Raw genomic sequence first — 15,989 nt, 5'->3', positions numbered from 1 at the left:
ACATGTTAGAGCCGTATGAACCATCTCGGGCCCTGAGAACTTCAGGGAGGGGTCTCCTGGTGGTTCCCAGAGTCAGGACTAAACACGGTGAGGCTGCGTTTCAGTTTCATGAAGCTAAAATCTGGAACCGTCTTCATGAGGATGTGAGACATGCCTCAACTCTGACAATGCTCAAATCCAGGCTGAAACAGTTCTTTTTACCGATGCATATGACTGAAAGTATTTTATCTGCACTCTCGCCTTTTACTGTAATTGATTAATTTTATGTTGATGCTTTTATTGATTCTATTTGTTTTCTTGTATTTATGCAACTGTGAAGCACTTTGAATTGCCTTGTGTATGAATTGTGCTCTACAAATAAACTTGCCTTGCCTTTCTGGTTAAAGAGGAGAGGAATTGTATTGTTTATATTGACATTTCAATCTACCGCTCCTCACTTTGCAAACTTACAGACGATCACTTTAAAGATTTACACACTGTGGAATGAGTAACTATCTTTTTACTCAGATTAGTAGTAGAAGAAAAAGTACCATTTGATAAAACAATTTCTTCCAAAAGTTTCTCTAGTAGCCCACATGTACTGTAGTTAGAAGAAGAAAAGAGTACTTGAGTAACTGAGTAATATCTGATTTACGTTTTAGAAGCAATATAATCAAAATGACGAAAGTAAAATGACATGGATCATATTGACATTTCCGAAGAATACAAAATAAATCATTTTCAAGATATGATGATTAAAAAAAGTCTAAGTTTTACTCACGCCAGCCATGATGCATGATGCGTGTTGCTCCTTCACTCACTCTCTGCGGGGACAAGCTCGTTTTGTTCCATCGGGGCCACAGCTGCCCTGGGGTAGACTGACAGAGGCGAGGCTGCCAATCTGCGCAATCGGCCCCACTGTCTCCACCAACCAAGGGTGACCAGATGTCCCACATTTAAAACACGGACACAATGGGATTTTGTGGCGGGTGATTGTGAAAGTCAAATGTAATTGGTTTGTTCGTGACGGGAACTTCCTGTTTGATTCACACATTACCAAAAAACGTGTGTGAATCAAAGTTTCAAGTAGAAAACGTTGCTTCTGGCATGGCAAACTGGGACAACTGGGACGGCGCTTGTTTGAGAGTGGGACAAATCAATGGTTTTGGAGAAATCCGAGGGGAATTCAAAAACCGGGACTGTTTTATGTGTTTTAAGGTGAAAACAAAGACACAGCTCCCCCGAGGAGGACAATGACGTTTTTTTTGTATTCGTAAACTGGGACGTCTGGTCACCCTACAGCAGGGGTAGGCAAGTTTTCCTGGCAGAGGGACGATTTTCCTTACTGTAAATAGACCGAGGGCCGAAGCCGCTGATTATTCGCCCAAAGTAAAGCACAACACTGGAAAAAATTACCATCATGAGATAAATGACTTAAAATTGCTTGAATTAAAGTTCTTCTATGTTGAATTTGAGTCGGTTTGAACTAATACAAGATACAAACGCTATAGCGCCAATGGAACAAGAATAAAACCCTCTTGGAATCAGACAAATACTTGTTTTTCACTTGAAATGACACAAAATTATCTGAATTAAGAGAATCACTACTAGTAGAGGTTTTATCTCATCCGAGACCAGACCAAATCTACCCAAACCTTAGATTTAATCTCTTAATTCAAGTAGATTTATGTCATTTCTTCCTTAAAACGATGATTCTTTTTCCTGTGCACTTCTTTCAAATGCCAGTGTTATGACCTCATTGGGTGTGTTGACAGTATGTCTACCTTTTTTTCTCCCATTTAACTCTAATAATGTTGAAAGTACTCTGTGATTTGTGTAATAGTGTTTCTCAAAATCATCTTGAGGGCCAGAGGTTCTATGCCGGAGGGCCGGATTTGGCCTCCGGGCCTGACGTTGCCTACCCCTGCCCTACAGGGCTGGGCAGTGAGTCTGAACTGAATCGAAATCGCAATCTTTAATCAATCTCAGTAATCATCATGGGACTTTATAATGGTCAGGATTACAGACATTTCTTTCCTACTTCGGGACTTTGGACGAGGCAAAGGAAGATTTCGGTTTGTTTAAAAGATGTTTAAGTCAATGAATCCGCTAAATGTATTTGTTTTTAATATGAAAAATAAAACTGCCGACCCTCCGGTTATAAGACGACCCATTTTACCATCGTGAGCCAAACTGTCGCCCCCAGACACTGCAGCAAACTCCAACCCTGCAAAACAATCAATAGAGTTAGAGGTCAGCACATACCTCGGTGGAAACACTCTAAAAGAATGTGACCTTAAGGAAAGAGTTGAAGCACGTCCAAAGTCTGCGGTGAGTGACTGACAGCAGGTCTGGGATCAAATGATGAAGCAAAAAGTCTATTCATGTGGATGAAGATGAAATGATCTGCTTTTTCGAGGCAGCCAAGTGTCTTTCAATTGGAGTTTGGTAGATTTTTGCCCTTTCTTCCTTACAAGAATAATCCGAGAAATGTGGGTTTATCCAGGGTTCTTCATTCAGTGTTAAGGCCCCGACCGAACCTTCAGACCTCAACATGTCCTCCATCGTGGATTTCGAGGTAGGCCTATAGGCTACACTTTTTTTTTATATACCAGTACTTTAACGATGCTTGGTTTTCGATACCGATACCTGAACGATACTATTTCCGATACCAAAACTGAAATATTTGTCGTCGAGATTAAAACCAGACGACAGAACAAACATGTGTGGAAGATCTGCACATTTACAACATCGGGTTCATCTTTATTGTCAAGAAATTGTGGCAAAATGAATAAAAAATAGTAATAATGGCTTACACTTGTATTGCGCTTTACAAGCCTGCGTTACCAAGTTTCTCAAAGCGCTACACTGTCGTCGTTGTTCATTCACTCGATACTCAGCTGCCCTGGGGTAGACTGATGGAAGTGAGGCTACCAGTCTGTGCCATCGGCCACCTCCGACCATCACCGACCACTCACTCCATTCAAACAGGCTTCCCGGTGTTTCCTCAAAAACGGTCTCCCATCCAAATACCGACCAGGCCCTTCCCTGCTTAGCTTCAGAGGTCTGACGGGATCGGGCAAAACTCATTTTTTTCAGTTTTCAGGTTTTGAGCAAAATTGGTCTCTGAACATACAAGCTTTCACCCGGAAACAGAAAATATACCTAATCTTCACAATAACATGTTTAAATATTGCTCTGATTCAATGTTCCCCCATAGACTTATATGGGAGAATGCAATTTCAAGGGCCTTTTTCTCAAAACACATTTTTTCTGTCATTGTGGCGACACTATGTCCACGTCAGTCGGACCTAAAGACTTCAAATTTTCCAGCCTTGGACTGAACAATATTTGGAAGATTTTTTTCAGAGGGATTTTTTATTATTTAATCCCTTAAGCCCCATTTATTGAGTTTTGAATGTCAAAAAATAAGGCGAAAATTAAATTTTTTACAAAATTTTCCACTAAAAACAGCTTATTTTAAAACTAAACAAGAAATTCAAAATCCCCTGTGAAAAAGTTTTGGTAACTCATTTATCAATAAAATGAAACACATAAATTTGAATGTAGCTCTATCCATTATTCAGATTTCGTCGCCGAAAAGATGGGAAATTTGGGGCATTTTTAGGCATAAAACACCTTGTTCTTATATGAAAAGATAAAATGACAGAAAACTTGCCATGTATTATTTTCTCATGTTTATATCAGTGATCGACAGCGAAAGCTTCAAATTGATATCTCTAAATAAACATTTTTTTCCCTATTCACCTGCAGTGTCTCGCCTTACATTAAGGATACATTGTGTTAAAAATGTGGGGAAATAGAGAAAATATTAGTAATAAAAATGAGCAAAAATGTGGTCAAAATATTGGGAAAATTAGAAAACGATTGGAAAAATAGAAAGAAAAAAGTGATGAAAAAACCTAAACCTTTTTTCTGACACCAGACTGGTATGGTTTAGTCCTAATCTGAGCTGTGTTCAGGATCATTGTGCATTTGTCTTTTCACAGGTGATGTTACATGTTCCCCCCAGAACATTTGTAGGAATTTTATTGAACACATTCTTGGTTCTACCTATGAAATGTCCCCTCATTCCGGACAAAATGCTCTACAGAGGGATGCCAAAGTTTGGGCACAACATTTAGACAAGCTTCATGCTTTTTGGAGACAAAAAAAAATAAAAGAATTGAATTGAATTGTGGCTCATGAAAGCAGAACTTTGCAGAACCACTGCAATTAAGAGTTTTAGTGAAACTGCGGCTAATCTTGTTTGTTTGATAGAAAGAAATCTCCCGTTTTGCCACGGCAGCACATTCTCCTCACACTCCAGACCAAAGTCCACACTCACTCACAAGCTCACAAGACCCGCTTCACGTTTGTTTATGCCACTATTAGGCTGGATTTTTATTTGAAATGTGCAGGAAAATGTTGTTCCATAAAGGGACATTTTTAAAGTGGACTATCCAAGAGTAGATTAATAACTACTGCATGTACTTATTAGTGGCAGAGTGGTTAGTATCCATACACTACCTGGACCAGATTGATGCAAAAATGAGAATACAGCTAACAAAGACAGATATCAAAGGAAAATGAAGGAAAATAACGATTACGATCATGTCCCGATGACAGCCTTCAAAGTTTGATATGTTGAGCCATGAAAATATTGCAGTAAAAAGACCTTTTAATGCCACAGAAAGTCAAAAACTTCCAAAAAAAAAAAAAAAAAAAGGAATGTCATGCACACACTGTATTGTTTGATTAACTATCCAAATGCTTATGCTGGTTCCAATCGAGCTTCTGCTGTTGTGTCCGGGAGCAAGTCACTTTACTCCACCTGTGGCTCCAGGCTCATCTCTTTAATGTGGGGTTTCCCATTACATTTGCAATGTTTTATCTTTAGTTTAGCCCTCTGGTGTTCTGTAACTTGTTGCTGCCCCCTGTAGATCAAACACAATCACAGTGCAGTGGTTTAGACCTGGTGCATGGCCTGATCCAAGAAACAATCACTGGCATACAACGCTTATAACATAGTGAGAAGTCTGGTCGATTAGCCAAATGGGTTTATGATTGTGGTGCAAACGTGTGCAAACTGTATGAAAAGGAAAAATAGAAAATGGATACTGATAAGTCAATGGTGTGTAGAGCTTTGCATACAGAAAGCCTGGAAATGAAGTACAAGCTGATATGAGAACTGTAAATTATTTCTGCTTATGAAAACTGAATGTGGACAAATTGAAAATGTTTCATGCATATGTCTAGTTTTAATCAAATGTTGGACGATATCTGAATTACACATGTCCCTAATATTTCTGTCGCTTCTACAGAATTAATTTGCCCGAAACCCGAAAATGACTCCTCAACGACGCTCGTATTCCATTTTGTCAAGTTTATTAAACAAAGTTGGTCACATAAAAGCCTTTTATTAATCTTCAACAAATATAAACAGTTTACAAAATGTCCCTTCAAACAGGATCAACCGTGGCAAAGGAAGTGAACAGACTATAGAAGCGGATATGTACACAGGCAACGGGCTCACGGCTCCTCTCCGCAGACGACTCATCTAATCTTCACCTCCACTCGTGTCACAGAAAACAAAAACGAAAAACATCAGCAGGCGGCACCGCACATGTGCCCGAGTCTGAGGTACGAACTGACGGCTAAAAAAGGGGGGGACGCTGGCTAAAAACTAAAGCTTGCTACTATGCTTCGTCCTCCGGGCAGGAGTGCCACGTGAGGCGCTCCTCGTAAAAAGAGATGACCACCTGAGGGCAGCGCTTGTTGGCCTCTTTGGCAGGAACCAGGTCGGCCTCGTCGGAATCCTTCCTGCAGACAGACGAGCACAGGCATCATCAGAGGGTTGGATGTCTCAGTCTCTAGTTATGAGTTGTTCGTTTGGTTAGCCAGGACACCAGGGCCGCTGTGAGAGCTCAAACTTTTTGGGTGGAAATCCTATTTTTGGAGATTTGACTTTCCCCTTGTTCATGTAACTGCAGTGACTGATACGAAGTTTAATCAGCGACTCATAGGAAGCTTAATCAGAGCCAAGCTGCTGTCAAATGGCCAATTTATTATTAGCTCTGTTCATTAAAACTACATACATACATGCATAGGGCTGGGTACCGTTACATTTGTTTCCAATATCAGTACTAAAACAATACTTGATTTTTGATACCAAATATTAAAATAATTGTCATCTAGAACCAGGAAACAGAACATTAATGTGCGAAGTAGGGCTGAAACAACTAATCGATTAATCGACAACTAATCGATTACTAAAATAGTTGTCAACTATTCCAGTAATCGATTAATCGTTTTCTAGTAAACACAGACTAAAATTGAGCAAAAAAGACAAGACAATTATTTATTTTGGATGAAAACCTACTTTGTTTTTTAAAGTTAGGGTCTGCAGTGTTTGTACATCGTAAATTTCATAAATATCTGTCTTTGTCTCGTCCAATCAAAGCAGAATTAGCACAAAGAGCCTCCTACAAACGTTTACTTTAAGTTTACTCCATCAGCGTGTCCTCAAGCGGCGCCACTTTAGCTTTATGTGATAAAAAAAAATTGAAAAAAAATAAAAAAATACAATTTCCATGCACCTTTCACAGCCAAGCGATTAATCGATTAATCGTAAAAATAATCGGTCGATTAATCGATTACCGAAATAATCGTTAGTTGCAGCCCTAGAGCGAAGAACTGAAAATTTGGAAAAAAAATATGGGCAAAAATAATAAAATGGTGTAAAAGATCAGGAGAAATCGGTCCAGGTGGTGGGGAGGGGGTGGATCCTTTGTTTGAGCTAAAATAACCAAGTCACTCCCTGAATGCCGTCCCTGGATCAACAGCATCAAGACATGGAACTAAACACCACAAATCGGTACCTGCTTTTTTTGTTTTGTATTTTGCACGTATGTACATTATGTTCTGCGTCCTGACTGGCTGATCGCAGTGTGAGCCTCCTCTCGTTGCATAGAGGATCTCTGTGTGTCCCATCAACACATCAGCACCACAGACGAGAGTCACGGCAGCACAGGCCGGGGGTAACGCTCGCCTGAGCTAAACACTCGCCTTCTGAAGCCTGAGATTGCTACGATAAAACCTTCCTTGTTGTTACGATTGTCTCATAGTTGGAACAAACGCACAGCGGAGATCCTACCTCTGTAATGTGAATCTAAAAATCACACTTAGACAAAAAAAAAACATGCACAGTGTTCACCAGACAAGGAAGAACCCGTGTGGACGAGTGAGAAAAGTGTATAAAGTGTGTGGTTTTACAGCCTTAAAACATATATAATAATTGTAAAAACTAAAGCTGAGTACTTCACGGATTAAACGAGGGACCACTGTACAAGTATCTGAAAAACTAACACAGGTATCACAGCGAAAACCAAGTAACTTTGAAATGCTGGTATCGGGGGAAAAACCACTTACACGTCTTGTCTCATCAAAACAAATCTAAATGTGAGGGTTGGTTTTGTCCATTTCACACAGTGCAGGTGAACATACCATTTCATCAGGAACATCAGCTCCCCACTGCTGTCAGTGGCACCGATGATGCGTTCAGGCTCCAAGTTCCTGGCAAAGCCCCGAGGTTTTTCATTCTGAAACACAGCGCCATGTTAGTCCAGTATACAACACACCACAGTAGTACTAAGTGTCGTATTATACAGGACTTATGGAGGATTTAGCCACCGATATCAACCCTGGACATGTTCTACCAAGTGTGAAACAATGAATGAGTGCATCATGTTTTAGTAGCGCTGGTGCCACCACCTTTTCATCTGGTCACAGACTTGAGACACAATACCAAAAATGTTACAAAAAGTGTCAAAAACACTAATAATTGATCTTAATGATTTAAATCATGTTATAACTTTTTTAAATTGACATATTCATAATAGTGTAATTGAATAGAATTTGATCCTAAACACTGGCCCACACTGTTTCAGCAGACACTCACCGCCTTCTTGGCCTCGGGCTCGGCCTCGTCTGCGGAGGCCTTCCTCTTCACCGCCGTGGGCTTCTCCTGGATGTTCTTCTGAGCGTCCTTAAAGGCGGAGATGAGCTCCGGGCAGTCCAGGTTCTCCTCTGGCTCCCATGTGTTATCAGCCCTGAACACAAACAACACAGGACTTCAGTCCAACACGAAATAGAACTCGCCACTAACATCTTACCCCCAGCTTTAGCCAATTCAGCTTTACTCAAATCTAAAGGCTCCTCGACTGGAGAGCAACAGTGTACTGTCTCATTTGAAAGCTAAGGCTGAAAAAAGTAAACTAATTTTTACGTCGGGTCGGCTGCATTTTTGTCTAATTTTGGAAGTGTTTTTGTTGAATTATTGTCGCTTTTTCGTAGTTTTTTTGTTGCTTTTTGCTTCATGTTGTTGCTGTGCATCACTTTGTTGTGTTGCTTTTTCCCGTAGTTTTTTGTCATGTTTCGCCACAGTTTTTGTCCCTCTTTCTCACTTTATTTGCGGCCTTTTTGTTGCGTTTTCGTCGCTATTTTGACACTTTCTTTTTCAAGAAGCTTTTAGATTTGGGGAAAGCCAAACTGGAGAATATGTGCTCGGTTCAGGTGGGGGTTAAGAGGTTAAAGAGAAGCAGGTCTGTAATGTCAATTACCTATAAATCATGTTTCCCCTGTATAAAAGTGATTCATCTATTTTTCGAATGATTCCCACAGAAATATACAGTATCTGTCTAATGTCTGTTTTGGTCGTCTTCAGAAAAATCCAATGATACAATAAGTACCTTTCATAACAGTATTTTAGGTCCAAAATAATGAATGCTAATTTAAAATTCAGGAGCAGTGGCCAACCGCTCCAATAATATTTGAATGCTTTTTCCAAACAACATCCACACTGAATTTTGACCAGCACCGCTGACTACGCCAAATCATAAAAACTGTGTGCAGTCAAGTCAATTCACTCAATTTTATGCTGAAAATCTAGAATCAATAGTTTATTGACACCAGAATGAAAAGGTACATTTGGTATCAGTGCATTCGTCAGAAGTCAGACTAAACTTAGAACCCAAAATGATTTGAAGCATTTGAAATGAGCGCAGGATAATCCAGCTCAAACTAGAGCGCCTGAAGAGACGTGTGCGGTCGCCTCCACACTCCGCCCCAGGCCACGCCCACTCACTCTGTGAAGCCCTTCCACTTGAGGAAGAATTCCACTTTGCCGTTGACGATGCGCTGGTCCAGGACCTTTTCAACCACAAACTCCTCGGGCTCCTCCGCCGGATTGGACTCCTTCTTGGACTTGGTGTTCTGCTTTTTACGCATGGTGCCTGAGGACAAACACAATCAGGGGTTATTTTTCACTTGAGGAGAAACCCGTATGAGGGAGTTCAAACGTAGGCACAGACCTGTTTCTTACCAGGCGGACTCCCAATAAAGCAGCAACTAGTTTGCTCAATTTGATCATGCAAGAATTACATCAAACAACACAAATGAAGACTGTTTTAGTGGGATGTGCCCTCAGTAGCTGTGAAACATTTGGTCAAAATTTCAAATCAAGTCTTTTTTTCTGATTTAGACCTGGCTTAGACCAAATTTAGACTAAATACACCAATTTAGATCCATTTTCTCCACGGTTTGGTCCTAATGTAAAATGCCTTGGTGGAATTTTATTTTAGGAAGACGTGTGAAGGGTTTTAGAACCACTGCTCTACAGGATCATATCCATCGCTACCTCAATGTGACCATATATAAAACAGACATCACTATATTATTTGCAAAGTAAATTATTGTGTTACTTGTTTTATTCTCCATATCCTCACGGTTGGAGTGACGTTGATGTGACTCCTTTTTCGTAACACCAGCCGCTGTGTCGTGAAGGGGAAACACAAGGGGAAACTAATGAGCGAGTTAGAGCGACTTCACTCTAACCATCAAGAATCACGCAAACGACCAGCGCAAATGTCCTCAGAGCGAGCAACCCGAGACCAAACATCACACACATGAACGGCTATCACAACGCAGGGCTGCTCCATTCTGGAAATATAACAATCACGATTATTTTAGTCATCATTGAAATCACCATTATTCACACCGTTATCTGGTGCGGTTAAAGAAATTTTTGTTTTGTTTATTTATTCATATTTACATTAAAACAACAACTATGCATAACATGTTTTTTTTTATATATATGCTTCGAAACTAATCCTCTAATAAGAGATACCTGCCCCCTGCTGGCCAGCCCTCACACCTGTCCAAGCAAACAAAGCCGAGCGGCCTGATGACATCATCACACAGCGCTAATGTTTTGATGTCGGACCAAAGCATGAGCCTTTATGTGAAATGAGAAGGGAACAGAAACAATCATCCCAGTGGCATAAAATGGTTGAGATCTGCTCCTGAAGAAGAGTTTTAGACTCTTCTACTGCACAAAACCAGGGCCTGGGCAAAGGATATCGAGGCTTCTACACAGCTATTCTCCTTTCAGCACGAGGTGAGCACATAACAGTGGCGTTATCTCAAAAATATTAGTACGATATTATTAGCAGTTCTGTCATGCTGTCTTTCTGTGCTTTTGGATGGACAAGCGGGAGGGCATCCATAACAATCTTTTTTTTTTTTGTTATTGTGATTGTGAACTGTAATAATCAAAATGGTAGCAGAAGTTGCTTTCAAACACGCTCATATTCAGTCTTTTGACATGGTTTGGCTCCGACACATGTGGCCAAACCTGTTCAGTTATTCTCGGAAGCGTTTTTCGGCCTGCAGTTTAGAACGGAGGTAAATCTGACACGTTCAGGATTATTTAAATTGCTTGTTCAACTGCAGATAATGAAATAATGACGTGCTGTTGTTTAGATCAGTTAGAAATGGCGTGTGGCTAGCTTACCTTACAACATTGCAGTCTATAAACCCCCACCATAACCTATAGGCCAGGGCAAGTCTCATTTTAAAGCCAAGCCCTACAAAACTCAGAGTTCTTCCTCATTTTTTTGGTCGCATTGTTGTTGCGCTTTTGTCACGTTGTTATTGCTTTTTGGTAGTGTTTTGGCAGCATTTAGCTCTTTTATGTGTAATGCAACTGATGAAGCCAGAAAAACGTGACCAATTGCAACAAAAAGGTGGCAAAACCCCCACAAAAATTATGTAAAACCTGATGACAAAAGCGAGGAAAGAGCCTTAGTTTTCAAATGAGGCGTTACACCAGCCTACAGGCAAAGCTTTTAGATTTGGGTAAAGCTGGGGGGGGGGGAATGTGTCCGGTTAAGGCAGAGGTTTTCTGGTTAAAACTAGAAATTTGATTATGCAAGTAAGAGATAACTTTTCCAAATTGCCAGCGAGGAGAATTCTGCAAGTGTAGTTGCTAGTCCAAGCAGAGGTTTTATGCTTTTGCGTACTCCAAGTGTTGTCTTGCCTTCATAGAGTTCAGGAATGTGACGTCATATCTCTAAGAATCATGGGATTAGCAGCAATTATAAACTAATGGAGATTTTAAAAGTTCAAATACTGGAGTTATTGTTCACATTCAAACACTTGGACATTACAGTGAGTTAGAAGTATTTACCAGCAGATCAGCTTCTTTCTCAACTTTTTAATACTGATTTTAGCCAATATTAGTCTACGGAAGATGTATGCCAACGGCGGCAAACATGGCGGATCACCATGGTAACTGGATTTCCTCCAGCACTCTAGTTGTGAGCTGCTGCCTGGTGTTTTTGCCCCCTTCATCATCGTAGCCAAAGTGAAGGGGGTTCTAAATCCCAGGTGTCCAACCGTGAGGATATTTATTGAGGTTGGCCAATAAAAAAAAAAATGAAGAAAAATAAACCCTCCTCAACGCAAGTACGCTCGGCCTTGCACACTTTACATTAAGACCGATTCATTCGATGCTAATGCTAACATACACATTACACCGCTGAACGAAAAGGGCTACGCACTTTTTAGCAGAGCAGTAAAGGCGGATTTTGTGCACGGAGCCGTGTTTGAGTATTCTCTCGGGTACACAGGTAGTACACAAGTAGTACTCTGGGGAAAGGGGGAGGTTCGCTTGGCGCCGATGTGCAGGAGTCAGGACAAAAGCGCACCAAAAAAAAAAACACGCGGGCCCTCGTTTTGTCTGAAAACCAACTAACGCTTCACAAACAACGCCTGCAAGCTAGCCTACTTGACATGCATGCATATCTGAGCAATTTTCTCCGCACATTTGACTGGAAAAAACGCAGAAATATAAGGCTAGCTAAAATAAAACAATGGTGATACAACTTCAAGTAGCGTTAGCCGCCGCCGAATAGCATGCTACGGCTACGAGCTAACGCGTTGCATTCGCCGGGACCGTGCGCTGAAAGTTAAGGTTTGAAACAAAAATGGAGTCATATTTTTTGGAGATGTTGGGGAACACGTTAATAAGCGCTTACCACGCGATGTGTCTCCTGTGCGTATGAGCAGCAGCTGCACGGGCGCCAAATACTTGTTTGCACGGACTGATGGACGGACGGAACGGAACAACAGTAGCCCGGAAGAGGAGCGGCCCACGTGACGCCTCTGTTCCCGCCCATTGCCCAAAATATATAAAATGTTGCATAAAATGGCGTTAGTTCCCGAAAAGGTGGTAAAAGTTCTCAATTAATAGAGGAAAAAGGCTTTAATTAACTAAAAAAAAATAACTAAATTCTTCTTTTCCTTTTTTTTTTTTTGCTCAGTAGCAACCGTTCTGACATTAACCTCTTAACACCCACCTGAACCGAGCACGTTTTCTTGTTTGGAATTACCCAAATCTAAAAGCTTCAAAAATAAAAGCGTCAAAAGAGCGACAATAACGAGATGAAAAGGGGGATGAAAAACGCTGCAAAAACAAACAGCAAAAAAGCAACAAAAGAGGGACAAAAAAAGTGACTGAAAGGCGATGAAAAAACATTTTAAAATAAGTGATGAAACTCAATAAAAAGCGCCAAAAAAAACCCACATGAAAGTGACAAAAAAAGCGACAAAAACCCAACAAGAAAGTGATTTTTTTAAAAACTGGGGGAAAAATGCAACAAAAGAGCAGCAAAAACGTGACAAAAAGGTGATGAAATAAAAAACAAAAAACACAGCAACAACATGAGGGGGGGGAAGAACGATCAGTTTTGTAGGTCTTGGCTTTCAAATGAGGTGTTACACACTAGCCTATAGGCTGCAAGAAGCTTTTAGATTTGGGTAAAGCCAAACAGGAGAAAATGCACTCGCTTAAGGCAGGGGTTAAAAGGTTAAAGCGTTGTAAATACTTTTGAACACCTGAACACCTTTCAAGGGGTGTTGTGAATATTTTTAGATAACTTTTCCCTGTTAAATAACATCGAAACGTTCTAATATAACTATTGCAACAATTATTTTATAAAATGAACTATGTTTTCAAGTCTAATCCAGTGGTTCCCAAAGCTCGTCTACAAAGCAAATATATCAAATAATTTTGAAACTGTATTAATTTAGCTATAATCATTGCAGATGTTTTCATTTAATTGCCTGTAAGATAATTACAAGGAGAGATTTTTTGGATCATTCAACCTGGCTCTTTCTAAAGAAATTCAATGTACAAGACTGAAAAGTTGGTGTTTGTGTACCGGTATGCATATTCATAATGTTGAGTGTGAGGAAATGGCCAATTCATTTAGAATATACCACACAATGACCCAAAAATTGATTTGGTGAGAGAATAAAAAGGCTTAATACATAGATTAAGCCCAAAATCTTAAAATGTAACAGTGTTTTCTTCTTCCTGATCTCTTTTCTTGACGTTCAAAACTTAAAGACATTATCATGGACCTGAACCCAGAAAAAATGTACTTTTATTTTTCATCAGAAAGAACATCATCCGCGTGGGCATTCTTTTCCCTAGAAGCCAAACCAGACTAGCAACATTCAGCAATCACCATGCAATCAAAACACAAGCAACACGGAAAACAGATTCTAAATAATATAAAACAGGAAATAAGATGCGCTCAACCAGAAAATTAAATGTAAAAAAAAAAAAAAAAGTGTAAGGACCAGAAAAGGCCATGTTTAATGACTTACTAACTTATAAGTCCAGGAACTTCCGATGGGGCCGACAATTCAATTTTCTATAGCGGTGATTGTGTTCCTTTTGTTAAAATGACAACTTCTTTTAGTCCAAAACATCGGTTTGTTTTTGAAGCATGAGGTAGATTGAAAAACTTCCGTCGAGAGGATAGGCTTGTGTTTGGCCAAATGTAGCCTAACAACGGTTGTTAACCATTTTGCAGTCACATGACGTTTCCCACTTATTGATCCCATTTCAAGGACTTTTGCCCATTCAAAAGGCTGCGCAGCATTGTATAACGCCGTTTGAGTTGGAAAATACATTTCTTGAAATTACTTTAATTTTTGCCCTGCTTTGGTCTTGATTTAGCGAAACTAAGATTTAACGGCCTCCATTAAACCTTAACAAAACATTTTTCTGTACACATTTGAGATCCATTATGTTCTTGTCAAGTTTTAATATTTAATGCCTGGCCAAACAGTAGAACACTCACACAAAACAAGCTAACGTATGCGAGTTAAGGCATTGGTATAAGCGTATGTCATAAAGGCATACCAACACGCGAAATCACCCCACACACTTTATACAGACAGAACAGAAGCCCCCCCCCCCCCCTACATCTGTAAACCATCAGAGCCACTTGACCTTTTTAACCAGGTTTCAACACGAGAATTGACCTTTCGCATAACCCCGCCCCAAAAGGTCACTGTCCAGTCAAGCCTCATAGCAACCGTTGCAACAATATGGGAATAGCCTCCCATAGAAACTGACGGAGCGGGACCTGATTCTCCCCTTTCAAAGCAGACAAACAAGCTCAAAAACAGCGCCTGCTAACTTTGGAGCCAAGCTAGTATTGCCAAGAGTTTGATGAGCTGTCGTTGCTGGACATCAGTTGCCTGCCCTTGACTTTTTTTAACAATAAGGCTCAGGCTAATACAAGTAACTGACCAGGTAGTGCAAGAGCGTGAGTAAAACTGTGCTGGTTGCATTTAAGGTAGCTCCAGGGATATTTTGTTATTTTCTATCACACTGGTGCTTTAGCCTCAATAGTGTCCCCTTCATTGCATATTTAAATATTGCTCCACTGCACATGACAGCCCAATTTTTCCTCAATCTGAAGCTGGCTAACGATTATTGTGGAGGCGGGCGGGGCTTTTGCGAAAGGTCAATTAAGAACCCATTTTTCGAGCTTTAAATGTTATATTGTTCCCACATGAAAAACATACCTGTAGTTGTCTGTCTGCGTAATCGTAACTAAGGTTTTCCAAAAACAGTAACCTGTACTGGGGCTGTTTGAATTGAAAGCATTTTAGCTTGACGTACACCTAGTACTTAAATCCCAGTAGGATTCTCCAATACCATCGATATTCCAAGTATCAGTATCAATACTTGGAATTGGTATTCATCAATGTGATCCTGTACTTTTTCATCTTTTTCAGCAGTCACATTTACTGTGTGTGGCTATTGCTAACGCTCTTTAGTTCCTCCGCGTTAGCTTTTGCAGGGCCTAAAAACCTAAAAACTTAAAATCACAGAGAAACGACTCATGTTGCCTTTGTGATCCCTTCACCTAAGCATTTAGAGTGGAAGTGGAAATGTGTCCACTATTCTAAAAACCTCAGTACAGATGAGTATTTTTGAAAACCTTTGCTATGATGGAAAACCCCTACACGCCTGAGCGTGTGAATCTGCATATTCAGCCCGTCTACTGCTTAAGAACTCATTCAAAATGCCTGACCCCGACCTGCTGATGTCATGTGGTATCATACGTCCAGTCCAGACCTTCACTGGTCTCATTCCAATCCATTTCAGGGCTCAAATTGCCTCCACGGTAAACTATTTCTTGTCAACAGACGGGAGCACGTGTTTTTTTTTGTTTTTGTTTTTTTATTTCTTTGAACTGCTATACTCCCCTCTGTTCCAGCAGACGAGTCCTGGCAATTTTGAAGTCTTCAAAATTGCGTTTGCCTGTGTTACAGTTCTTCATCTTAAAGCCACACTGCCAAACATT

At 40.3% G+C, this 15,989-nt stretch overlaps 1 protein-coding gene across 2 annotated transcripts; it reads right to left on the bottom strand.

The window, feature by feature from the left end:
* Positions 1–5,350: 5,350 nt before the first annotated feature.
* On the bottom strand, positions 5,351–12,468 carry cbx3a (chromobox homolog 3a (HP1 gamma homolog, Drosophila)). Of its 2 annotated transcripts, XM_079571352.1 has the most exons (6): positions 12,357–12,452; positions 9,741–9,809; positions 9,125–9,272; positions 7,940–8,090; positions 7,486–7,580; positions 5,351–5,802 (listed from the first exon to the last, which is right to left on the bottom strand). In XM_079571352.1, exons 2-6 carry the CDS (start codon positions 9,754–9,756, stop codon positions 5,679–5,681), a joined length of 534 nt encoding a protein of 177 aa, XP_079427478.1. In that variant the 5' UTR covers positions 9,757–9,809; positions 12,357–12,452; the 3' UTR covers positions 5,351–5,678. The 2 variants fall into 2 exon arrangements, with proteins under 2 accessions (XP_079427478.1, XP_079427477.1); XM_079571351.1 differs by lacking the exon at positions 9,741–9,809 and having other exon boundaries at positions 12,357–12,468.
* Positions 12,469–15,989: the final 3,521 nt, after the last annotated feature.

This window comes from Gobius niger (assembly GCF_951799975.1).
Source record: "Gobius niger genome assembly, chromosome: 14".
Lineage (NCBI taxonomy): Eukaryota > Metazoa > Chordata > Actinopteri > Gobiiformes > Gobiidae > Gobius > Gobius niger.
The sequence above is the reverse complement of the archived record's forward strand: the minus strand, read 5'-3'. Positions and strand labels throughout refer to the sequence as shown.